This window comes from Alligator mississippiensis, chromosome 12, assembly GCF_030867095.1.
Source record: "Alligator mississippiensis isolate rAllMis1 chromosome 12, rAllMis1, whole genome shotgun sequence".
Taxonomy (NCBI): Eukaryota; Metazoa; Chordata; order Crocodylia; family Alligatoridae; genus Alligator; species Alligator mississippiensis.
Window position 1 is genome coordinate 45,678,484 of NC_081835.1, and position 27,499 is coordinate 45,705,982.

At 44.8% G+C, this 27,499-nt stretch overlaps 1 protein-coding gene across 8 annotated transcripts in view; it reads left to right on the plus strand.

Moving 5' to 3' along the window:
- Nucleotides 1-27,499, plus strand: part of DOCK3 (dedicator of cytokinesis 3) — a 664,549-nt gene that overhangs the window by 165,305 nt on the left and 471,745 nt on the right. For all 8 annotated transcript variants that reach the window (XM_059715389.1, XM_059715393.1, XM_059715390.1 and 5 more), the window contains exon 5: nt 20,656-20,752. In XM_059715389.1, the coding sequence (XP_059571372.1) occupies nt 20,656-20,752 (97 nt within the window). The remainder of the gene's footprint in view (nt 1-20,655; nt 20,753-27,499) is intronic.

The window sequence follows — 27,499 nt, forward strand, 5'->3', positions numbered from 1 at the left end:
AAAAGTTAACTACCATCTGCTCTGAGATCCAACAAAATGAAAAACATAGTATCATAGAAAAATAGGGCTGGAATGGACCTCTGTAGGTCATTTAGTCCAACCCCCTGCCTGAGGCAGGATCATCCCTATCTGAACCATATTCTACAAATCCTTAGTAAAACTACACAATCACCCCTTACACAAAACTCAAGACACAATACCCTAACCTACCACAGGTAAAGCAAGGGGACCATAGCAGCCAATGCCCTACCATTTTAAATGTTGTTAATGTATGTTCAAGGGATCCCAGAAAGGGCCATGCCTCCCCCTGCAGAGGAAGGTTACTTGCTGAAAAGAAAATGTTATTTAGAAACAAAACGTTGTCTTAACTGTTAATAATTATACTAGATATTTTTTACAAGTGAATTTCCCAAATATGAAAAGAACTATAAGCAACACTGATTTTGAGGGAAAATATTAAATGAAACAAAATGAATGATCATTGAGAGTCTCTTAAGACTTTACTAGATGGCCAAAACCAGAGTTTCACATTTATAAAAGTAGACTTTTTTGGTTAAAATCATGGAAGTTAACAAGAGGTTAAAGCGATAGTATAATAAATAAATAAAACAGAGAAAGGAGAAATTCACAAAAATGACCATAAAGTAAAAGTTATGAGATGCAGGCAATTGATAAGGGAAGCTAAAGATATTAATGAAAATCTACAGCTATTAGGGTTAAGGACACTAAGAAGGAACTTTGTAAAATGTGCCTGGAACAAATCCTATAAAATATATAGCCTATGTCTAGGTAGGGATAATAACATTGTTGATAAGAGAGGAATTCAGTGACTATTTCTATTTTGCATTTGAAAAGAAGGAACATAACATTAGTATCTGATGGCTGTTTCTACAGAAAAGTTGCAGAGATTAGAAAATAGCTTTGAGGGAGGTCTAGAAGATAGCTAAATGTTGTGTCAATTATTTAAATAAGCCAAATTGTATGACATAGATGTCAAGCTACCCGATCTTTAGTTATCCATCTCAATATAGGATGTAACCAAAAAAAGTTAATGGTTGATATCATAGTTAATGGTAACCCACTTTGTTGGCTCTGGATTTAGGACCCAGAGACCTTGTTCCGGGGGGTGGGGCAGGGGCGATGATGACAACCCCTCTTCAAATTGACCCCAACCTTTCTATTTGATAATAGGCAAATTTATTGATACACAGTGATAACAGAAAAGAAACAATACCAACAATCAGACAGTTCTATATATCTACCAAATCCTAGGGCTGTCATCAGAGTTAATACTAATCATAGAATAAGAGTTCCCAGTGCAATGTAATGAGAAAAAGACTAGATTTAATTCTTGAATGTATGAGCAAGGACATATCAAGTAAGAAGTAGGTAGATGATGCTATCTTATATTATGACGGCTAGTACAAAGTTGATAATGAAATGATTGCATTGTGTACCATGGAAAGAAGAGTGTTTATCACACACAAACGTTTTTCAGTAAAAGTAATGTAGTGATGAATCTGCTAAGCAAATGCAACTGAAGGAGAGGGAGTAGAGCTACATTTTCCAGGTCTTGGCAGAAGCTGAAACATGATGATAATTGTTTCACCTTTATTAACCATATTAACAAAACTTCCCTGATTTCCCCCCCCCCCCCACCTCCCAAGCTGAGAACTTAGTACAAGACTGAAGTACTTTGTCCATGGAGGTAGCTAGGTGGTGAAACCCAAGTAAGAAACAAACTAAAGTCTTCCTCCTCAGAGATTTATCCCCATTTCAGAAAGAACCTTGTCAAGCAGTGTTCTGGTAATATCATTACTGCTTCCTTGCACTTTTTCAGTACATTTTGGATTGTCTTAATAGGTGGCTGGCTCCCATCGTTCTCAGTGATACAAGTGCTTCTTTGTCTAATATAATTGAGGACTACACGCTGCTGTGTTATGTCAGTGAGATTTATTTCTTGTTTTGCAGGTGTACAAGACAGCAACTTTGTCTCATACATTTATAAGGCATTACCTGTTCGATTTCCCCCCACCCCCCAAGAGTGGTGCTTCCTTTTTGTCTCAAAGTCCTTCAGGTGCCACATAAGCTAAACAGCGCCATAAATACTTCTTTTCATGGCACCGTTTGGTTCAGTGAATTACTGTCCTTTGTGTTCCCTCTGAAACGATGGAAGAAGAAATATGCATGACAAACAGATTTTACCTCAGACAAAATCATGACAAATTAAATGCATTCTTCCATCCTGCATATTATCCTTCTCTCAAGAAATGTGCCACTTCTTGAAAATTGTATGAGGTTTGGCTTGCTATCTGCAAACTATATGATTATACAGATAAGATATTGTGCATTAAGCATTTATTACAAAAATTCAAAGTTTGTACTACAAAATAATTGCATAATTGCAAGGAAATAAAGTAATCAGTCAGGTTTTTGCTTTGTATTCTTACATGCACTGATAGCAAAAATAGAAAATAATTCTGCAAAATGGGGCAGTTAATTTTCTGTCTCTGAGCCAAAAAAGGGTGAAGAGTATCAAATGTTTCCTTTGCATCCACTGGCGTGACAGTTGTTATGGACAGCATATATGAGTACCTTTTAAGTTGACTAATTATAAGGAGGCAAAGAGTGTTGTGGGTGGTATCTTTTATTGGACCTGCTGCATGGTTCAGATGGATTTGGACACTGCATTCTTCTTCAGGAGCACATTCTGTTCACATTTAGTATGTGTGTACATTTGGAAATGACTAATTATGCTTCAGTGTGTGACAAATTAGCCAAAGCATTTTGTGTACAAATCAGTGGGACTCTGATAGGGATTTAGTGCACTGACTAATAAGACTTGATTTTACTGTTTAGCAGTTTAAATTTTCTATTCATATGAGTTCCAGTTGTGAGTAATAAACATTCCTTAAGTCAGACTCTAGGTCTCGGGACAAAAATTGCACATGAACTGGTATAAGTGATTGGAAACCAGTTCAAATCTGTAACAACAGAAGTTCAGTGCACATAAACTGCTTTCAAAATGGCCAAAACCAGTTTAATATATACCTGGATGGATGTTGTTGCAGACTTAACTGATTTTAGTTAAATTGGTTTATTGAATTTCTCTCCCAGATCCCCTCCAGATTCAAGTTAACTGACAGTCCCCCAGCATCCCAGGATGCTTTACACCTCCCCTGCAAACTCTCCCTTACAGGGTGGGCAGACTAGCCTTGGGCCAAGCTATCTTCTCCAGCCAAGCAGAAAGGCATGCTCTAGTGCGCCCCCCCCCCCCCCCCCCCCCCCCCCCCCCCCAGCTTCTGGCCTAGGCCACTGCTTGCATGTGGCTGCATTTCTGAAATCAAAAGTGAAGGTTCACTTGTTTATCAGTTCAATCTATGCAGCTTAGATTAATCTGCGAAGATAGAATCAACTCAGCCTCAGGCTTTTTGACTGTCTATACTTAGTCTAGTTGTCCCAAGCTGGGTACTCAGAAAATAGGGAATATGCAGGGGTGATCCAAGCAGGGACAGATTAATGCATGGGGCCTGGGCCAGTGGCTCCTGCCAATCAGGGGTCCCCTGGGCACCAGGGGTAGTACAGCCCAAGCTGGCATCCTGGCCACAGGCATCCAGGGCAGGCAGCACATGTCTTCTCTCCTCCGGCCAAGCCAGGGCCAGGGGCAGGTGTGGAGCTCCATGCAGGCATGCAGCCGCACCCCAGGGTTGCCCCACTCCCTACAATCTGTGGGTGGCCACCAGCACCAGTGCTGCTGGGACAGGATGAGATGGCCCTGTTCCACTCCAGCCAGGCCAGCAGAGGGTTAGGCGGGCAGCCGGGGGTGGAGCTCGTGCTCCACCCCAAAGTTGGCCCTGGCACCAGCCTGTCCCATGGCACTGGAGGACCATAGCTCTGGCTGCACAACACCCGTTGGGCTAAAGAGCCAGGACTGCCTTCACTTCAGCTGTGCTCACACCACCTGGCTCATCCTGGACACACCGAGGAGGCCTGGCGGGCCCGGCCACAGCCCCCTGGCAGGTGCAGAGGGAACCTGCCCTTGCCTGGCAGGGGGCCTCCAACTGTCTGTTTGCCCAGAGCCCCAGTAAATCTTAATCTACCACTGGATCCAAGTGGCATAGGAGGAGCTTCACTCATCCCCCTCCAGCCTATTCTGCAACTAGAGAGTAGATTTTCACGATACAGCAAAACATAGGAACTCTGTGGAAGAGTCAGGAGTAGAATCTAGCTCCTCTTTGGAGACCGGCAGTTTCCTTAACCAAAAGATCATTTGTTTTCTTCCTGAGGTTTCCTAGCTCATTCCTTCCACATGGGTATAAGGCAGCAGTTTGTTAGGCAACAACCACATTTATCCTGGACCACTTATTCTGTCTGTCTTATGCACTAAATTAGTTGACAATCTTCTGAGAAATGTAGTGTACATTTAATGAATTGAATTTATGAAATGTATAACTTCATATATGCAGTAACTGAAGTCTGTGGTTGAGATTAGCATGTATTAACTCTAAGAAATGTTAGGTTATGTTAAAATTAGCATGCACTGTAAGCAGTTGTATGTTAAAGGTTGTGAATTAATACCATCTCTAATGTGCACTGTTCAGACCTGTTGGAGGGCTGGCCAGCAGGGTGTATCTAGGGCAGGGGTGGGCAATTATTTTTGGTGGAGGGCTGCTTACCAAGTTTTTGGCAAGCTGTTGAGGGCTGCATGGGTAGTCCTACCTCTTGGGAGGTGCTCCACCCGCCCTGGTTGCTGTCTTGGGACCGGAAGTTCCACCCCTAACCTCTGCCACTGAAAGTTTCTCCCTTTGCTTCTGGAAGTACTTGTTTGGGGAAGAGAGTTTGCCATCTTACAACAGGAAAAAAATAGCCAAATTATATACTAAAAATTAAACCCATAATAATATATTTTAATTTAATTTAAAAAAATATTTTTGTCCTGATTTGATAATTCTGTAGGGAACTAACAGAGGCTGCATGCTTTCAGTGCATGGTTGTCATGGGTAGTTTCAGCCACACTGACATCTCATGGGAGAAGCATTCAGCCAAATCTGATCAGTCATGTAGCTTCCTCACCTGCATTGGCAAGCTCTATCTGACTCAAGAAGTCCATGGGCCGACAAGAGGTGAGGCACTGCTAGATATGGTTCTGATCAAAGGGGATGATCTAGTGAGTGACCTGAGGATTGAAGGGAAGCTTGGTAACACTGATCATGAGTTGATCACCTTCCTCATCCATTGTAAAGCTGGCAAGTCAGTCGGCAATGCAGAAATCCTTGACTTCAGGAAAGCTGACTTTCACAGGCTCAGAAGGTTGGTTGTTGAGGCCCTGAAAGATTGTGATCTGACAGGGAAGAGAGTCCAAGATGAGTGGTTACTCCTTAAGGACATGATCCTAAAAGCGCAAGGGAAATCTGTTTGGGTCCACAGGAAGGGTACTAAAAAGGCTGGGAAACCCTCTTGGCTAAATAGGGAACTCATGGACCTCCCTAATCTTGAGAGAAGCCTACAAGGATTGGAAGATGGGAAATACCTCCAAGGAGGATTATATATCACTGGCCCGCACCTATAGGGAGTGGACCAGAAAAGCCAAGGCTGAAACCAAACTCAAGTTGGCTGCAGGAATCAAGGACAATAAAAAGTCCTTCTTCAGGTACATAGGAAGTTGAAAGAAAAATAAGGGCAATATTGGACAGCAGCTGAATCAAATGGGGCAGCTGACAACCGACACCCAAGAAAAAGCTGTTCTCCTCAATGATTACTTTGTGTCGTTTGTCACCAGCCCAAGGGGATCATCGTGCCTGACAGGACTCAGGATTAGGAGGGTACGGGTAACCATATGCCTACATTTGGTGAAGACCTTGTGAGGGAACATCTTGAGAGGCTGGACATCCATAAGTCAGTGGGCCTTGATGAAATGCACCGAAGAGTGCTAAAGGAGTTGGCTGACATCTTAGCTCAGCCATTGGCAAGGATATTTGAGAACTTGTGGTGCTCAGGAGAGGTTCCCGAAGACTGGAAGAGCACCAATGTGGTGCCTATCTTCAAGAAAGGGAGGAAGGAAGATCCAGGGAACTACAGGCCAATCAGTTTGACATCAATCTCTGGGAAGATCTTGGAGGAAATTATCAAAGAATCCATCAAGAACAGGTTGACAGAAGGCGCCATTCTGGAGACAGCCAACACGGCTTCATTATAGGTAAGCCTGACCAACCTCATCTCTTTCTATGACTAGGTGATGTGTCACCTGGATAAGAAGGAGAGGTTGATATCATTTACTTGGATTTCAAGAAAGCCTTTGACTTGGTCACCCAAGATGTCCTCATAGCAAAATTTGGGAACTGCGGCCTTGACAACCTCACAGTCCGATGGCTGGGGAACTAGCTTCATGGTTGGACCCAGAGAGTGATAGTCGATGGAACCAAGTCAACATGGCGCATGGTGACCAGTGGGTGTCTCCCAGGGTTCAGGACTTGGACCAGTACTCTTTAACATATTCATTAACAATCTGGATTCCTGCGTCAGAAACAGTCTGGCAAAGTTTGCGGATGACACTGAACTACGGGGAAGCGTAGTTACACTGGAGGATAGGCTGAGGATTCAGGCCAACGTGGACAGGCTCTCGAGGTGGGTGGACATAAACCTGATGACCTTCAATATAGAAAAATGCAAGGTGCTCCACCTCGGGAGAAAGAGCCCACACCATACCTGTAGGCTCGGCAGTGCCTCACTCACTAGCACTAAGCCTGGAAGAGACTTGGGGGTTGTATTTGACTACAAGATGAAAATGAGCCACCAGTGTGATGCCACAGCCAGCATTCTATCTCAAACAAGACCCAAGATGTCATTCTTCTGCTTTACTTGGCCTTGGTGAGGCCACAACTGGAGTATTGTGCCCAATTCTGAGCTCCACACTTTTTAAAAAGGGTGTGGAGAAGCTTGAGAGACTCCAGAGGAGAGCCGTGTTCATGATCAGAGGTCAGGAGAGCTGGCCTTATGAGGAGAGCCTGAGAGGCATGGGATTCTTCAGCTTGGAAAAGCATAGGCTCAGAGGGGACTTGGTGGCAGCCTATATCAGGTTGTGCATGAGGATCTGGGAGAACCCTAAGGGAGCCCCGGTGAACAGACGAAGACACAAGGTCCAATGGCCACAAACTGCTGGAAGATCATTTTAGACTGGACATAAGGAAAAACTTCTTTACCAGCCAAGTCTCCAGAGTCCGCAATAGACTCCCCCCCCCCCCCCAAAGTTGTCCAAGCACCTACTCTGGACATATTCAAGTTGCGTTTGGATGCTTATCTTGCTGGGGTCATCTGATCCCAACTGACTTCCTGCCCCTTGGGCAGGGGGCTGGACCCAATGAGCTCATGAGGTGTCTCTTCCAGCCCTAATGTCTATGAAATCTATATTTTCACAATCTAGCATTCTGAGCACATGGCTCTGGCAGAATATTGTAGGTGTATATCTACTCTGATTCCCATCGTGGTCTTCAGTATGATGTTTAACTTCTATTACTTATTTTCCATAGCAGTGAAATGTCTATATGTCGCAGGGCACCTCGGTACCCCTGCTCCTAGAGAGGAGAAACAGCCAGGGAGCGAGTGAGCGAGCCCTGGCCTGACAACGAGCCCAGCTGAGGGTTGCCTGGGTAACGAGCCCAGCTGCGGGTTGCCGGTGCAACTAAGGGGAGCCAGCTGCCTGTAGGGGGCAGGGCCTGGCCTTTATGAAGCCCAGGGCTGAGGCCAGGCTGGCAGTTCTCTACCAGCAGCCAGAGAGGCAGGAGCTCCCTCAGCCGAGATATGGGAAGGAGCCTGAGTTGCAAGTACAGCTCATGATAGCCCTGGAGGCTCGAGCTATGATACTGAGTTATGGCCATGCGGCTTGTGGTTATGTTACAGCCTAGGGGCTTGTGGTTTTGCGTTGTGTTTGTGTTATTACACCTGGAGGCTTGGGTGAGGCTGTAGGGGTTGGAGGAGGCCTCAATCACAGGGACCCCAGAGAGTGTGGGGTGCCCTAGCGCCAAGAGGGCACATTATTTTCATAGCAGCAGGGAAGGCGCAGCTCGCATGCCAGTGCGTGAGCAACTGGCGGCGAGGAGCGCGGCCAGTGGGTCACGGGCGCAACCCGTAGGTTGCGGACGGGGACCTAGACCCCGGATTGCGTGTGGGGGAACATAGACCCCGGCCCCAGGAAAGGGGCGGTATTATTGAGTAGCCCAGAGTGGGCACGGCGAGCCCCAAAGAGGGGGAGCGCCATTGTACGTTATTGAGTAGCCCAGCGTGGGCACGGCGAGCCCCAAAGAGGGGGAGCGCCATTGTACATTATTGAGTAGCCCAGTGTGGGCACGGCGAGCCCCAAAGAGGGGGAGCGCCATTGTACGTTATTGAGTAGCCCAGTGTGGGCACGGCGAGCCCCAAAGAGGGGGGAGTGCCATACTGAGGAGCCCTAGAGAGAGGGGCAATTACTGAGAAGCCCGAGACGTGCATAGCGAGCCCGGCCGCAGGCTAGTGCGGTAACAACCCTCAGACTGAGGCAGGGCGCTGCGGTTGCCCCGAGAAGACAGGGAGTAGCAGCGCGGTGAGCCAGGGTCAGAGAGGGTGCCCGTGCGGTTGGCTCATAGGACCGGAGGCCCGCTAGAGAGTCCCTGAGCGGAACCACACCGGCAGGGGAGGCCCAGAGTGGGCTGGACGAGAGTCCCAGCCAGAAGCTGGGCATGAGAGAGGGAGCCCAGAGTGGGCCCCATTAGAGAGGAGGCCCGGGAAGCGAGCGTACAGACCGGACAACGTCTGTTACATCTGCGAGGCTTGGGGCGTGGTATTAGGGGCAGGTAGGAGCCACGCATAGCCCACAAGGCTAGGGTGTCCGGGGAACACCCACCATATCGGGAGACCCCCAGGGGGGTCTGGAAGAACCGCGGGGACAGAGTTCCCGAGTAGCCGTGCCCAGGGAAAAAACACAAGGCAGCCTCCCAACATTATATTTACCATCAAAGACGTGGCGGGCGAGAATTAGAGGGTGTCTTGGGCCGGCCTGACACGGAGCGAGGGACCTCAAGGAGATCGCGGCCCTCCGCGAGGACCCCGCCGTGACAGTATATTACATAATATACTATTTATTTATTATGCAAAGAGATTATATAATTTGTAGGATGCAGAGTTTGCATGCAAATATATAATATGTTTATTTGTAAAAACTAATTTCTCATTACTTTTGCGTTATTTAGGGAAACAATTTATAGTAGATGGAGAACGGAGGGATTCCATCTTGATTCATTATTCTTTTGGTATTTTTTTGTTGGTTCCATGTCCAGTAAAGTTAAGCTTCACTTCAGTGGGGGCCAACCTTTATGCCGCAAGCTCAGAACTGCTCACTTCCAGTGCCACTGATTTTTCCACCCGTTTCCCTCCCCATTCAATCTTCCATCTGCTTCATTTCCCTATCTGCCACATGCTACACACAGAGGCTGGCCATGCCACTTGTGCCATGTGTGCCATGGGTTAGCCACCCCTGCTTTGTATAATGATCTGGATCAGGGAGGAAGCCTACTCTCACACTACCCATTTAAGTCAGTATTTCTCCTAAAGAGAAATTTGTCCGTTTCTTATTGGTAAGCTTAAAAATGTTTGTCCCCTGAGCTATCATTCAAGCTTAATTCACTACTAGTGCTAAGCCAACTGGTTACTGTATCCAATCCATGCATTTTAGTGGCATATGTACTTCACCAGTGCCAAGACATGTAGCATCTTTCATGCAAAACTTTCGTCTCACAGCCCTGTTGTTATAAATTCTTTCATAAAATCACAAGTCAGATTAATTAAATTTAACCCCTTTAAATAATGTGAATTTGGGAAAGAAACTTTTTGTTGGTTTTTATAATATCAATGAATAATGCCTTTTTTAATAACGCTTGTAACACAAGTTTATTTACAGAGTTTTGGAAATTGTTCTATTTATTTTGGATTTTTGTGTGTGTAGTAAATGCTGTTGTTGAAGCATGTGGCTGAAATAGGCAAATAAGTTATTTAATGGTGCTGGCAGAGACGTGCCATTTTCAATGTGAAGATCCTGAAATGCTTATTGTGCCAGGTTTGCTTTCTCTCTGGTGAGGAGCTGTTCTCTAAGCAGAAAAGAATGTTGTCTGGATGCTTTAAAACTGGCACTCATGCTACACAATGCTTTGAGTTGCATTCTGGGGATGTGAATCCTCTTTTGTTATTTACTTATTATCAACTGTGAAATTGATTTATCCATTAACATAATGGTTCTTCTGTGCCTGCTGTCAAACCTCATTTATCAGAAACCAGTCACAGTGTTTTGGACCTAGATCCACAGGAAAAAAACTTTTTTTGTTTGTTTGTTTTTAATTTTAGATGATCTTTACTGTTGCTTATTCAATATTGTATGTATCCTGGACATATTTTAAAATATGAGTTTTTAAATGATGCTGACTTCCACCATTGGCAAAACCAAAAGTAACAAGAAGTTTGACAAGCCAGCAGTAGCCTGGGAAATCTATGTCAAATGTTCCCCTGTGGGAACATAGTTCAAAGCACATACAGGCTGCATGACAGTTTACTTGACAGGGTACTTGGTGCTACTCTGCCCCTGTCGTCATCAGTGGCAGGAGTTGTGAAGGAGTGTTTTCAGTGTTTCAGGAAGCACCACAGATAAATGCTAGACATAAGGCAGGGGCTTCTATGACAGGTTCTGAAGGGAGATATATTCAGTCCTATTTCCTGGAAGGAGATCATTGAAAATTAGTGTTTGTTAAAGAGTAGGGAAATGAGGGAAAACATAAGCACCCTCCTATGTACATAATCAAAGCAAGGATTTTTCTTGGAAGAACATTGTTTCATTGATGATGGTCAATTCCCACCTTATAGTTTTTAACTATATAGTTTTTAACTGAGGGCCTTGTTACACGTTAATTTTAGGCAGCTCCTATAGCTCTCAGCCCCTGGATTGTCCACACATTAACACCTGAAAATAGTTTACCCAACTCATGTTCCATTAATGTGTGGCCACTCCCCACAGACAAGCCACCCAAGTTGCAGTCCTCCAGCATCCCAGGATGCAGTGTCCCCTTCCCCACCCTCCTGCTCTGTGTGGACAAACTTTCTACCCCCTGAGCTCTGCTGCCCAAAGGGCAGTTCTGGCCCGAAGCCAGATAATTTTAGATTATCTTTACTGTTGCTTATTCAATATTGAATGTATCCTGGGCATATTTTCCCTCTCCTGTCCCTGGGGGTGTGACCTTACCTCCAGGCGTTCAGCCCCACGCAAACAGTCTGCAGAGCACATGCCAGCTAGCCAGACTGCAGGGCATGGACAGGTCCAAGAGTGAGGTCAGGAGGGGGTTGGGGGCGAGGAACCAGGAAGGGAGCAAGGAAGCTTCCTGGGACTGGGGCAGTAGCTCCCCCAGAAGTGCCTTTCATCACCATTGCCACCCCCTGGCTACCCCAGGAGGCATGACCAGCACCCTCTACATCCCAATCCCAAATTGCCATTTATTAAAACATGAGACCATCTGTAATTTAGTTCCTCTTTATTTCTTTTTATTTTTTTTACTAAATTTTCATTTTATCCTTCAGTGGCTGACTTCCTTCATTTCACCACCCCTTCCCTACCTCCAGTTTCCTTTCCACCTCCCATTTCATTACCCACCCCCATCCTGCCTCTGGGCTTCATGTTCCCCTCCCCTTCCCTCCCACACAACCTATGTCTCTCACCCCCTCAAACCCATGTCTTTCCCTCCCCCCTCCCCCAACTAGAGCAAGGATAGAAGCCTGTCCTGGCTTACCAGCCCCATAGTGGCAACTTACAGCTGTAGCTCCTAGTCAGACCCCTGCTTGCCAGTCCTCTAGTGGCAAGTCACAGCTGTGCAGGTGTGGGACAGTCAGCTTGCATTAACACCAATCAACCTTTGGCAGCTCGAAGTGCAATGTGTATCAAGGCCCTGAGTGTGAGTTCTTGCTTATACAAGTGTTGAGGACAAATAACAGCTGTAGCAATGTATAGATTTTCTAATTTTAAGGAGAATAAAGCAAATTTTCTCCTTTTAGAGGAAAAAAAACCACAGAAGCCTGCAAGGGGAAACCTGCTGTTTGGCAGAATTCCAGACTGCAAGGAGCTGGGGGGAGTGAGAGGAGGGCGATCAGACAGGGGATGCCACATGCATGTGCATGCGCATGCATGCATGTGACAGCTAGGCAGCATGGAGAGCATCTCCCACAGCTTCCCACAGGTGAGTCTGGGGTGGGCGTTGAATTGAAGCCCCCATAATCAAGGAGATAGGGAGTTGAGGGAGGGAGAGGAGGCTTATTACTGCTGACGGGAGCCCAGCACCACCATGATGAGGTGACCTGTGCCCACCCAGCAAGAGCAGGGGTCACAGTTCCACACCACCATCCTCACTGCTGCCGGGCGGGCAGTGGATGCCTTGCCATGGGTCTCCCGGCAGCAGCACTGACCCTCCCCACCCCGCTCTGCTGTCCTGTGCTGGGTCCTGCCTACTGGGCCACAGAGGCCCCTAGGTGGAGTGGGGGTGTGCAGCAGGGTGGGAAGCAGGGCCATCCCTGGAGGGGCGAGTCGGGGCAGCTGTCTCGGGTCCCGCGCTTTGAGGGGCCCTGCAGAGCCAGCCGCTTGCTATACCCCCCCCCCTTCTTTGGGATCAGAGCGTGGGCGGGGCCTCTGGCAGGAAGCCCCAAGTCACAGTGGCCAGCCTGCATCTGCCCCTTCCCCACAAACTCTGCTCCAGTGGTGCTGCCCATGCACAAGGGAGAGCCAGGCTCCATGCTCTGCTCCGCTGTAACAGCTGCTATCTCCCATGGGCAGCAGCCAGGGCTCAGGCACTGCTACGGGGGACACAGGACTGCGGCCCTGGGTCTCTTGCCCCATAGCCCTGGTAGCTGCGGACCCCTCCAGCAGGGCCGGGGGCCCGGTGGGTTGTGGGTGTGGAGTGAGGGGCAATGACATGGGCAGGGCATTGGCATATCAGTGCTGCTCAGCACCACAAAGCAATGGAGAGGGGGGAGAGCCTTAGCTGGACCTGCATCCTGGTGAGCAAAGGGAGCAGGGGGAGTTCTGATTCTCCATGATAAAAACTGCCAAATCAAACATCAAAATTTACAGGTATTTAGGGTATTTAGAATTTATTTTATTATAGTGATTGAGGCTCTGATAGGCTTCCAAATTGCTTTAAAATAGTAAATATATCAATAAAACATTATGTTCAACTGATACCCATGTATATAGTGTATATTTTATTTTAATTGTGGATTTTGGGGGTTTTAATCAGGAAATCTGCTATTTTTAAACAGAGAAAACCAGGATCCCCGATATTGAAATTTAATTTTAGGATAGCTTGGTTTAGATTTGAGCCACAACAGAAGCTATTACTTTACACAGTTAAAAAGAAGTGGTGCATGTCAGTAACTTGTTGGATTTAATTTTTCCAGCATGAGTTTTCACAAGATTGAAATTTCTTGCCATTTTGTCTTTGTATCTTGTTTAAATCACGTGAACATTTTCAATAATTTCCTAGGTATGAAGGATGTTGAAAAACATTTGAAATACTTGACTAAACATTTACATTTTCATCATGTTTGCAATAATGTTCTGATTAGTTGAATGTATATTTATAATTATTTAAGTTTTATATTTTTCCATGTTGCTGTTTTGTCTTGTGTTTGTAAGTCATACAAGGTATGATGATGGAAAAGTTAACCTGTGTTGCATATGTTCTGCATGCCATTCAGCAACGGCAGTTGCCACCTTACTTACAGCCCACACCAAATAAGATGGCACCTGATCTGTCAGTCAGGGCTGTTGAAGATCTAATTTGTAGTTACATTTCTATTTTTATTTACCTTCTGATTCATTAAAATAGTAAATCTTTATGCCTTGTTACTTTAATCTGTTTTGTTTTTAGCCTCTTCTTTATGGCCTTCTGTCCAGAAAAAAATTATATCTAGTGATGGAGAATGAGTATGGATTATGGAGAAAGGATAAAGAAATCCTTTATTTATTTATTTATTTATTTATTTATTTATTGAACTCTGAATTAGAACATCTGGCTAAATAGGAAACAATGTAGCAGGAAAATGTCACATATAAACCTCCACTTCTTCCAGTTTTATCATTTCAGAGACTCTGGGGCTGAGGCAGGGGGCTAGGAGCAAGTGGGCATGCAGGAGCTAGTGTCAGTGTTGAGGGGCCCAGAGCAGGCGGCTCCCCTCCGTCCCTGCTGGTGCAGCCCAGCCTGGCTCCATAGAGCCCTGCTGGCCGTGCCCCGCGCTCCTGCTGCTCACCTCTGGGCTGTTGCTGGCTCCCGCACACTCACTCGCTCCTAGTCTCCTGGTACAGGTGGGGACCAGCGTGTGCACCCCTGACCCAATGCACCCCCTGCTCACCGGCTTGGGCAAAAGGATTGGGCCCTGGGTTGTGTGGCCAGGTGCCCACATCCCTGGCAGCCTGGTCTGGGGACAGGCAGTAGCAGAGACTTGCATTGGGCTCATGGCTGTGTTTGTGCTGCAGTGGCTCCTGCCACCGCCAGGAGGCCAGGGGCCACTGGGGAAGGGCCTGTCCAGCCCAGGGTGCAGCACAGAGGGGCGCCCAGGGACACTAGGGGCAGCACGAGCCGGCAGGGACATGGCATGGGGCGCGGGAAGCCTGGGGAAGTGGGGGGATGTTGCCTTTTTCCCCTCTCACTTGTCCTCCTGGTGCCTGTACCTTCTACCATCTGCCCCCCCCTTCCCCCCTGGCCACAATGCCTGCACTCTGTCACCTCCCCCTGCTGCCTGCCTCCCCCACCTGTGCCCCCGCACAATGCCTGTGCTCCCTGTCATCTCTCACTAACATCTGTCACCCCACCTGCAGTGCCTCTGCCCCCTGCCACCTCAAACCCCTCACCCTCGGTACTTGCTATCTAACGTGCCTCTGACTCCATGCCATCCCAGGGTATGGAGGACAGGGTAGCATCAACCCCATGGCCACATAGCAGTGGTTGCAGCAGTGGCAGCTCCAGATGCTGGAGATGCTACCATCGCTGCTCCTACTGCATGACAGGGCTGGGACTACCCTGTGCTCCATGCCCCAGGTCAGAATGGACCTGGAGCTGTATCAACTGGTAAGTGGTGGTGGGGAGGGAAGGAGAGGAAAGGCTATGGTGAGCAGAGGGCTGGGATGGGGGTGGGGGCAGAGGTGGTGGGAGGTAGAAAAGGGGAATGGGTGCAAGTGGGGAGAGGAGACTACAGCAATTGCCTGCCCACCCTTCACATTGTGCTTGAATACAAGTTGAGTGGCTTCTCCCCCTGCCATGCTGAAAGAAAAAACTTCATCTTGGATGTAAGTAAATATGGTAGTTTGATTTACTTGACCAAGGTTTCACAGTTCCGGCTTTCTGCTGTGAAGCCTCTGGGTCCATTTTGTAGCTCCTTTCAATCTGCAGTTCCTTCTGTTCAACAGAACTGTGATACAGTTGTACTTGCTGTCAGGTTTTTTCTGCTCATTTTCTTAACAGCTGTCCATATCCAGGTTACAGCTCACTAGTTAGAGCAGGGGTGGCCAAACTGCATCACAAGTACCACAGGTGGCTTAGGCAGCCTCTGCATGTGGCATGCAACAGAGTGGGGAGGGGACAGGCAGAACAGCAGCAGATAGGGCAGGATGGAAAAAGCAGAGCAGGGGATCAGGTAGCGAGCACAGAGTAGGGAGTCAAAAGATGAGGCAGAAGGAGGGGGTTGAAGTAGCACTTTGGCAGAGTGCAGAGCTAATTTGGGCATGCCTAAAAAAGCTGGCGCCCACTGGGTTAGTGAACCCTTTATATCAGTGATTCTCAACCAGTGTTAGCACTGTTGTGTGTGCAAACATGATTCACAAGATAAACCCAGAGATTTCAAACAGGAATCCATCGTGTTAAAAACATTCTGACCTGTTGTGGTTTCTTTGAGTTCTTTGCAACAGAAAAACAGCTCTATTATTTTTCTCCAGTCAAAAAACAAATGAAAGGTAAAAGCTGGCACTATCCCAGGGGTGCCCTGGGTCCGTTGAGGGATGTCTTGAGTCTAAAAGGGTTGAGAACCACTGCTCCAAATAAAGAGATTACGATACAAGAACAATACAGTAACAAAAGTGCAAATAGCGTAGTTACAGCAGTATTAAACATTTCCATTTAGTAACAGGATACCAAGATTTAAAGGTAAAGTGGAATTCTTTTAAGAGTTCCAAATCAGTGAGAGATTATGAGTTCATTTACATCACTGATTTAAATGGGGAGTATGAATTAAATTAAGAATTCAGGATGGGAATTTTTTATGTTCTAGTTTTCAAGTCCCTGAATATTTGGAGGCATGCATTGGCTCCATTTTCTAATATTAGCATCAGTTAATGAGGCACAATTATAAAACTCCTGGGTAAATGTATTAAAATTAACACAGGTGATAGGAAATCATGTGATGGAAGTTTCTTGAGAGGCTTTTTTAATTTTAACCAAACAAGATGGTTTATTAAAAATTGACATTTTGTCTCTTATTTGGAACTAGTTTGATTATGCAGGAAGGGAAAAGATGAGGGCAGAAAGAATATTCTTTTGTGCACAGTTGGAAAGGGAGAGAAGAGGCAGGGCAGATAGCTTAACAGGTATGAGGAGTAGGTGAATTCATGGCTTTGTCCCTGGCAAAGCTAGTTTGGTTACAGATAAGTGAACGAGCTGCACTGTCCAAGAGGATGGAACAGAGTATGCGCCCACCTGTTACTTGAAGCATTGAGAAACCGACTTTCTTGAAGCGCCTCTTGAGTCAGTGGACTAGTTGTCTACTCAGATAAAATACCTCATCTACTCAGATAAATGCCACAATCTAGTACTTGCTTGCTGTTTTAGAGACATTGATGGCCTGTCACACATTCTTTATTTTTAAAGTTGCTGGACTAGTGAAAGATTGAGATATGATTTATTTTTACAATATCTGGCACTTGTTCCTGTACTGTCATTCCACTTAAAATGTAAGTCAAGAAACTGACAGTTCAGATAATATAAGAGGCAGATTATTGCAGTACATCGTGTAGCTTTTTTTATATACAGTATTTCAGTACAGTATTCTCAAGAGGGGGTGAAAGAATGCTATGTCTCCTTCTGTGGGTGTGAAGAAACTGGGCACTGTGGAAATAATGTGATTCTTTTGCTTAGCGTGTAGATAAAAACGAGCCCCTACATGGTTTTTGTAACCAGTATACAAAAGAACCTTGGACCTGGGGAAACTTCAGAGCAACCTGATTCATGGGAAACGTATCTGTTGGTCAGAGCAAAGGGGAGAGAATCAGCCAGGTGGGAGAAACACCTGACGTCTTTGGAACTTAACAGTTCCAGCCAATTTTTTGGCTGTTGGACAGGCCTAGAATGCAGCATAAGGAATATTAGTACACCATAATCAGAAAGAGTCTAAGATTGTTATGTAATTATCATTCTAATAACAGTCAAACTCATGTAATTAGGAAATACTCTGTGTTCTCTCAGGTTCCTGTGGGATTTAGTAGAGTTACTAATTGATATGCTTCGTGGGTATGATATATGGTAGTGATGGTATGTGACTGTGTGTTGCTATTAGAACACTGTATTTAAACCCCCTACTAATGTTTAACATTTAAAAGATTTAGGTTGAGATACTAATCTGCCCCTAAGACTTCCAGGTGACATTTCAAGCTACAAAGTAACTAAGTCATTAACAGAGATCCTATTACAAATTCCTCAGCAGCCACAAAACCACTAATGATGTTTAGATTCCTTATATGACACAATGTTGGCTTGGAAAGATCCCAAAAGAGCTAGAATAGCTTTGCCCTACTGAATATACTCAGAAGTGCTCCAGAACAGTCACCTGGACCTCTTTCTCCGCCTAAGCTTTGTGCTACAGCTCAGGTCCATGCAGAAACACATACATTCTATCTAAGTCTCTGATTACATAGATGGAGAAAAAACATGCTGAGCACTTGCCTTAAAGGGAGAGATTCCGTGGCTCATTTTATCCCTTGATTATTTGGTGCAAAAGGCATCAAACGCATTGGGAGCAGCACCCTGGAGTTCCTTTCTATCTAGTCTCCCCCTTCCATGAATTCTTTCCAACCCCATGGTCCTTGTATTCTTTTCCACACGTTAGCCCAGCTTCAATAGGTGAGATAGAGGGTATGCTTAGTCATGGCTAGCATCCTGGCAAGTGGGAAATGTGAGTTGTGCTTCCCTTCTGGCTGAGTGGGGTCTAGAGCTTAGGTCTTTCACTTCCTTGGCAAGTACTTTAATCCCTAGGCCAGTGGTTGGTAACGTTTTCTGGCAGTGAGCAGCAATGGGCTGTAGTGACCCAGTGTGGGTCCAGGGCAGGCTGGACCCAGCCACTGCCACTGTTGTTCCCTGGCCCCCACTTGGGCAAAGCCCTCCAGCTCTGTGGGCTGGATCCAGTGGCTTTGGGGATTGGATCCAGTTCATGGGTCATAGGTTGCTGACCCCTGCCCAAAGCTATTGGGTAAGAGGTGAGCATGTGGTCCCTCTTCTTGACTTGACTTTACACACTGAAGTCAAGCTAAGAATGGACTTGGTGCCCGTGTTCCTCGCAGAATAGAAAAGTTCCAGGATTGGCACGTGCACACATCACCCTTGCAGTCAGGGTACTGTGAGACCCTCTCGGTTGTGCCCTAATGCAGGCATCATGATGGCAGTGGTCAGGTAAAGCCGCCCCTGTGTGGACCTGTAACATGCACCTTCATTAATGAGAGCTGGCTTAGGCTGCAGCTCTTCCTGGTTATGCCGGGTACCTGTTTCCTGGAAGTGCTATTCGGGGTCAAACTGGGAAGGGCTTATCCTCCTGCCTGTTTTAGGCTGATCAGAGCCCTAATGCAGGAGATGTGTATAGATATGCCACAGCCCTTCCCAGTCTGGCTGTGCAGCAGGTACTCAGGGCAGTTTTACTTGGGGGCAGCAAAACCTGGGTTGAGAAGCACTGAGGTAAGTTGAGCATAGTTCTCAACTGAGGGTGCCACCACATTCAGAAAAGTTGACAGGTGTTCGGACTCAGAAAAACATTGAGAACCAGTGGTTTAGTGAGTGGCTGAATGCACTGCTATTTTTCTGCCATTGAGTCAACAGTGCAATCCTGGGACAACTGTTCAGACATGTTTTGCATTGTCTGGGGACAAAATGTTAACACTTGCTAAAAGGTTTATGGGATAACATTTGCCCTGGGACAACAAATATGGGTGTCTGAACAATTGAGCTCTTGGGATAAAATGGTTTCTTATTGCATTTCCCTAGGTCTGTTTGTAGTCTTCGTGCTGTTCCCTATCAAATCAACGCACTGATTCAAATAGATGTCTCCCTTGAGCTGAATCCAAGCAGGGCATCTCTCCTTTGAATGAACTTCCAGTGCGATAGAAATGTACAAGACTGTCCATTGAGAGATGGGGAGAGCTGTGTTTCTTACTGAGTGGAATAAAATTGCCCTCTGGAGTTGCATAAAGCTTCCCATTATCAGAAAGGGAGAGCTATATGTCTCCCTAGGGTAGAATGGAATCGGCTTCTGGGAATATGTACTTAGTTGCCCACTGAGAGAATGGAGACGCTATCCAGCTCCCTCAGTGGAATAGGAATGCACTTCAGAAAGTGAGATGTGTTCTTTTTGGACTAGTATTAGTAAAGTTATATTAGAGCAGGGGTGGGCAAAATAAGGCCTGTGGGCTGTATCTGGCCCACCAATAGATTCAATCTGGCCTGCTGGTGGATGGCCACTACCTCATTGGATCTGGCCTATGGACAGCCAGTAGCTCCAGCTACTGCATGGTGCCAGGCACATGGGACTGCTTCTGCCCAGCAGCATCAGCCCTTGACGCGGCGGCATCAGCTGTGAGCCCAGGTGGGTCTCCTGCCACAGCGGATGGGTAGGCAGCAGCACCAGCTCTGATTGCGGCCGGCAGGTTCAAGTGCTTTGAAGAAGAATCTGCTGGTGGCATCCACAGCTGATGCTGATCCACTCCCAACATAGTGAAAGCTCCCTCCCAGGGCTCTGCTTCCGGACCCTGTTGGCAGCGTCAGCTGCAGACCTAGTCAGGAGTTTCTGCTGCAGCGGGTGGGGACACCACCAGCAGGTTCCACATCAGGAAGCTGTTTGCTGCACCCACAGCTGACACTGCTACCCAGTGCGGTAGAAATCCCCTTCTGGGCCCACAGCTGAGCTTTGGGGCTCCTAGCAAACTACAGCTCCATCTGGGTTCTGGAGGGAGAGAGGGGGTTTGGGTCTGGGTGAGGGAGGGGCAGGAAGAGAGGAGAGAGAGAGAAAGAGAGAGATGGATATGGCCCACAACAGGTCTCACTAAGGGGTCATCCAGCTGAAATAATTGCCCACCTGTCTTAGAAGAATAAGATACGTGCATCAGCATTTCTCAGTATCAGTATATTTGATTATCAAAACCTTCTTGTGCACTTCAAAGGTTAGTTTAGAATTTGCCAGGAAGGTGGTCTGACCAATTTTGGGGGAACATATTGTAATCATTGCTTTTGTCTCTATATACTTATTACTTGGATTCTGGTTTTTAGACTTCATGAATTATAATTTGGCCATTTCTATTTTTCTCACATTCTGGATACATTCACAACAATATTTTTCTCTGTTTTACAGGCAGTATGAAACTGTAGTTCCTCTTGAAGACTCTGTTGTGACTGAAGTCACAGCAACACTCCAAGAATGGGCTGTCCTCTGGAAACAGCTTTATGTAGTAAGTACACTAAGAAAAACAAGATTGGTTTTTATTCCATACTATCGAGCAAGTGATAGCAAATGATTTTCTTTCTTGACCTGAACTTTCTCCTAATTTGCTCTGGGCGCCATTGATATCACAGTTAACGTTGTTAAGAATTTAGTGTTTCCATATAATTTTGAAAGTGATCATCTCTTGCAAGAGTTGAAACAATTGGAGGAACATGGTAGATAAATATAAATTTCTCCTGGAATTTGAACAAAGTGATATATGTAGCCTTGTAGTTCTTGCTGTGGCAAAGAGCTCATCCTTAGAAAGGAAATCATCTTTTTCTTTTTCAAATTAGGAGAAATGTAGTATTATACTTCTTCAGATGTGCAAGAAAAAATTAATAAATCTGCATAACATTTGTATGTTAGGCTAGGAAGGGAATATTAACCCTGTTCTACAAACCAAAGCATGCATAAATTGAATTATGGTTAACTTAATCAAGGGCATACACTGAATCAATGCTAGAGCTACAGCTAGTATTTGTATGCACCTGGCTTTCAGACCTGTATCTATCCTGCAAAGCCAAATTGCTGCTCATTGGGCGCATCTACACAAGACGCTATGTCAGCGTAGGATCGGAGATTACTCGTGCCACTGGGACTTGGCAGTAACAGTGGTTACTGTGCAGTCATTTAGTTTTTGCTAAAAAATGAAATGACTGCATAGTAACAACTGCGCAGTCAGGCGTACATGTAGACATGCCCATTTATTCCTAGCATCTTAAAATATCTGTCTAAGAGACCAAATGGAAACATTAGAGTGCAGTCAGGTCTGTCTGTGAGTAAGACTATCACAAAGTTCTGATTAACAAAAACTGTAACTTAATACATTAATAAATTAATGTAATTATTATTCACTTTCTGTAGTGATTTGATACCTGGTTGCTGATTCAATTTAGTGAGAAAATCATGACCGATGGTCACAAGTAAGAAGCCAACAGTTACAACACAGTTATTTTAGTGATATCAGTTATTCTATGTGCATCAGATGCTTGTATACAAGAACTGATTTCAGATTATTACTTTTATAATTGTTACCACTATACATAAGAGAAATGCAAAGCAGAATAAAAGGTCTCTCTCAATTTCCCTAAATATCATTTATCTCTCTCCTGCTCTTTTATAGATAATACTTTTATTTTTGGTTAACTTTGTAATTCTACTCTGAATTAATCTTGAATTTCTGGAAAAGTTGAATGCCTCTGTTTAAATGGTTCATAATGTGTACAAGATCTCTATTTTAACATTTCTTTGGGTGGAAAGAAAACTCGTGTTTTCTTGAGTCCATTCCAGGTGGAAACATTTCAAGTACTACATTGAAAATTTTCTTTCTTTCATTACTGTTGTTGCTATTGTAAGAAGTATCAATGCATATGGCAGTTTAAGAGAACTGTCTTGCAAACAGGCCAACAAGTCATTTTAAGTGTTGTGTTTGTGGAACATATCTTAATGTGCTATTTGCTTGTTATAGCAATAACATACCCCATTCCAAAACTTATTTTTCAAATTTTCGTCTTAAAGTTCTATAAACCTGGTCTGTGAGCCTCGCAGAGTCTTTAGTGCACTAACATGCTTTCCTACATAAAGGCCCCCCTCCTGTGTCAATTTGAACTCATAGCTTCTAACTACAGCCCCATTAACTTGCCAGGGAGCCCATCTGTCTTGCCACCTTGCTGACAACAGGAGAATTTTAACAGCTTGAAGGACACTTAGGAAAGCTACAGAAGCAGTTAGCAAATTCTGCTTCAAATAATTTGGAGTCAGCAGGGACATTTTGTATCTGCTTTCTTAAAAATTTAACTATTCTTTTCTTTTCCTGAGCTCTGTCCCCACTTATGAACTTTATCGGTTGTAGCTGTGCAATCTTAAAATGAAATCTCAGTAGATAAGTAAAAGGATGATCCAATTTTCAAATATGTTATTTTAATGGATTTTTAACTTTCTCATACGTATCGGTTGCCTTTCCTTTCTGAGTTACCCTGTGTTTAAGTAAAATGCTTTCAGTTCATCTAGACATATGAAAAGAATAAATGTATCAGGTATCTAGGTTGTAGCCATATTGGTCTAGAGGAAAAGGCAATCAGGACCCATGGTAGAGATGATAACTTTTATTAGACCAACAAGATTTTTGCAAAAAAAAATTTCTTTAATTGCAAGCTTTTGGGCACAAACCTTTCATCAGGCATTAGAGAAAAGGTTGTAAAAGTTCTCCTGGGTAGAAATGAAAGTTCTTTTCTCCTGTGTAGAAAGTTCTCCTGGGTAGAAAAAATAAATTTATTCATTAGAAAGATGACCAACCAAAATATTTAATTTGTTAAATAGATTTTGCTTTGTACCAAATAAAATTGTATTATAGAGACCTTGAATCCTCTTTGAAGAAAACCTGGTATAGGGTTAGGCCAGTGAAGAATGTGTTTTTCTGCATTATACTCTGTTCAGGCCCCCATGTTTCTCCATCCACCCCCCATATAAATATCACTATTTAGACTCAGAAGTTTCTTCATGCATTTTGAGGATTGCAGTTGCATAAAATTAACCTTTAGCTCTAGTTCTTGGGGAGGATTGTCAAGACGTGAATGCTAATGTACTTTATCGTTGCTGGAAGAAACTAGATAAACCCTATCTGAAATGTAAACAAATAAGACTAAGCCAAAATCTATTCTGATTGGCTCAGTGAAAGAGAACAGAAATGCAGCCCTTTATTCCTTCTTCCTTTAGTAGGCTACTGGCTTTAGAGATCTTGCTGTTGAAAGCTGAAACAAACAAACAAAAAGTTGATGCATTTTCCAGTTCAGCTGTGCCCTTTAATCCATAAGGCATGATCCTTAGGGGTGTTGTAAACAAGATGTCACATTAGCTAGGTTCATTTTCAGTATGTTTTTGCTTGCTAAGGGATGCATCTACACAAGATGTTTACTGCTCATTAGACTAATTAGCTGTGCAGTAAATGTCTTGGCATTTACATGTGTGCACCTATTAGGCTGGAGTAAACTAATTTACTCCGCAGCAGGATAGTACAGGTACTCCTCACTTAACGACCTACCTATTTAACGACCGCGCGGACTTATGACCAGCTCTCTGAGCAGTCGGTACTCCGAGCAGGAGGTCGTTAAGTGAGGAGTACCTGTACTTGTAAATACTTGATAGTACAAGTACTGTCCTTCTGCAGAATAAAACGTGGGTGCTGCTGCAGAGTAGACGCTGCCCCAGGCAGCCCTCTGCAACATTTTGAGCTGTGGGGAGCAGCCCTGTGCTGGGCTGGCAGACTGACCCCCAGGACCCCTAACAGCTGGGGCTGCTCTGACCTGACTCAACATGCTGCGGTCCTGGGCACACATTCAAACACCAGTAAGCTCCAGAGTTTATTGCTTAACATTAATTGCATGTGTAGATGTGCCCAAGGAGACCAAACTTCCTGCATCATATACAGAGGCTTATTTGGGACTGAAATATATTGTACTATAGGTTTTTTGTATTTTAGGACTGTCTCCAGTACTGTTCTAATAGACAAAATGATCTGACTTGGAATCCCCTCAGTGCCTAAGTCAGCATCACACAATGCCTGCTCTTTAGCTAGTTTGACTTCAAACGTTGCTGTGATATGTCAAACAGAAAGCTTACACAGTTCAGAGGAAATATCTAGCCATATGAAATGGCAAGACACAACATGGGAAGTGACCTCTGTGCCATAACTTTTTGCAAATAGGACTTCTCTTGTCCATGGAAACTGGGAACCATCAAAACATTAGTGTTCATATTACCATAGTCATATTTTTGTTTTCTTGCAATAATGTGGAATTAAATTAATTTCATTGTTGTAATATTTTAAAGAAAAATGCATAATGTATTAAAAAACAAAACTAAAAATAGAACGTAATATTGGTACAATTAAATACCAATTAAATAGAATGTAATATCAGTACAATTAAATACAATTAAAAACCAAGAAGAAATCTACATTGTAATGCTGACAGCCCAACCCCTCAGCAGAACATTTCAGGTCTGTGTCTAAATAGATAGTCTGTTTTAGGCAATGAAGTACCATGTAAGGCTTATAGTCAGCAGCTTTAGTAAAAGTAACTTTTCTTGAATCATTGCATAAAATATATACAGTTTTACTAAACACATTATAGCTGCCTTAAGTTTTGTACACATGTACATACACTCTACCCTAATAAAGCTCTTAAATTTCTTGAGAGGACTGTACCCATATCATCTGCAAGATGCTTCCTTTTGAATCAACATCTCTCCTGTAATGTGTAAATGAGAGGCGAGCAGTTGTTTTATATGTCAAGAAAAGATTACTAGGTGCAGAAAAATATATTAGCTAATTACGTATTATAAGGTATTTGCACACAGTTGAGATTAAATTATCATTTCAATACCACAAACTTTTGTTAATAAATGAGAAATGTTACATGCTTACCCCTCTGGTAAATAAGACTACTTAATTTAAGTGTGAGAGGGCTCACATTATGTTTCCTTATCAATTTAAACATGTAAGAGTTGAAGTCTGCTGGAAGTCAAGTGATTGTGTTTAGAACACCTTCACTAATGTATTTATTTTGAGCACAGAAATGGTAACTACTTGCGTAAGTCTCCAGCTGGGGTGGGCGCTATGTGCGGTGAGTGTTCTACACTGGCTGGGGTGGGCTCTGCAGGCAGCGCAGGTGCAGTGCTGGCTAGAGCAGGCGCCGTATAGGTCAACTGTAGATCCAGAGGCAGCACCAGGGGCCAGATAATGGGGCTCTGTGGGCTGGGTCTGTCCTACAGCAATATCTTTGACACCCCAGCATAAATGGTGCTTGTTGCTTCTAAGTTCTAAATGTTCATCTTTTTCACGAGGAATGAAAACTCTTCTCGGTTGCTGGCTCACATAGCACTGTAGATTTCTGAGAAGGGGTTTTACATTCCCGCATTCTAGTACAAAGACCAGACAGAGCTCTACCAAGTCTAATTGCTAAATAAGTCAGTCAACTAAGTGTTATTGTCACTGTGTGGTGTTGTGCAAATATTCATAGGCAAATTTTCAGCATTTCGATACCACAGTAATAGGAGCATTATGAATAACTTTGATCAGTGATTTTCAGCCAGAGTGCTGCCATATCACAGGGTGCCTTCATATCCTTTGAGGGGTGTCATCCAGAAAGAGGGGAGAAATGAAATAAGTGTAGGTTCCAGCTGGGGGATAAATGCTGGCTTTTTCTTTCCAGCTGCTCCTCCTCCCCAACTCACTGTAGTGTGAGCTCTTTCCTACCGGGGGCTCATCCTCCTTTCTGGCCCCTCTTCAAGCAAGTAAGTGTTATAATAAATAAATAGTTTTTAAAGGGGAGTGATGTTCAGTTCACAAAAATATGGATGGGGGGTGCCTTCAGTCTAAAAAGGTAGAGCGAACCACTGCCTTAGATGGAAAGATCTCATCTGAATCTAGTCATTCACCTTCACTATCCTTTCAAAGGAAATAATCTTAAAATAAACTGAAGTAAAATCCTGCTGTCATTGGTTGGAGACTCCCTTCTGCAGGGGATGGAGGGAGCCATCTGCTGACCTGACCTGTGGTCTTGGGAGGCCTGCTGCTTGCCTGGAGCTTTAGTCCCTCTGTGACATCTCAGATCAATGAGGCTTATCCAGCCCTCTGACTACTACCCCATGCTGCTCATCCATGTGGGCACCAGTGATACTGCCATGGAAGACCCTGAGTGTATCAAAAGTGACTACACAGCTCTGGGTACAAGGGGGAGCAGGTCTGGGGCTTAGGTTGTATTCTCATTGATCCTCTGGTCAAGGGAAAGGGCCCAGGCAGGAGCCAGGTGCATCCTGCAAATCAACACCTGGCTGCACAGGTGGTGTCACAAGCAGGGCTTTGGCTTCTTTGACCATGGGATGTTGTTCCAAGAAGGACTGCTGGGAAGAGATGCAATCCATTTGACGAAGAGAGGAAAGAGCATCTTCACAGACGAGCTTGCTAACCTACTGAGGAGGGCTTTAAACTAGGTTCACTGGGGGATGGAGACTAAAGCCCTGAGGTAAGTGGGGAAGCAGGACACCTGGAGGAAGAGCAAGCAGGAGAGGGCAACAGGGTGGTGCTCTCATATTTCCTGAGAGCAATTGACTAGTTATCTCAGGTGCCTGTACATGAATGCACCGAGCCTGGGAAACAAGCAGGAAGAATTGGAAGTCCTTGCAGTCACAAAACTATTATTTGATTGGAATAACAGAGACTTGGTGGGAGCTTGCATGACTGGAACATTGTCATGGATGGGTACAAACCATTCAGGAAGGCCAGGCAGGGGAGAAGAGGAGGAGGAGTTGCACTTTATGTAGAAGAACCATATGATTGTTCAAAGCTCCAGTTTGGAACTGGACATAGGCCTGTTGAGAGTCTCTGGATTAGGGTCAGAGAGGAAAGCAACAAGACTGATGTCCTGGTGGGTGTGTGCTATAGACCACCAGACCCAGAGAAAGTGGTGGATGAGGCTTTCTTCAAACAATTAGTGGAAGTTTCCCAGTCACAGGCCCTGGTTCTCATGGGGGATTTTAATCACTGCTGGGAGGGCAATACAGCAGCGCGCAGGCAATCCAGAAAGTTTTTGGAGAGTATTGGGGGCAACTTCCTGGTGCAAGTGCTGGAGTGGCCAACTACGGCCCATGCTCTTCTTGACCTGCTGCTTACAAACAGGGAAGAATTGGTGGGGAATGTAATAGTGGATGGCAA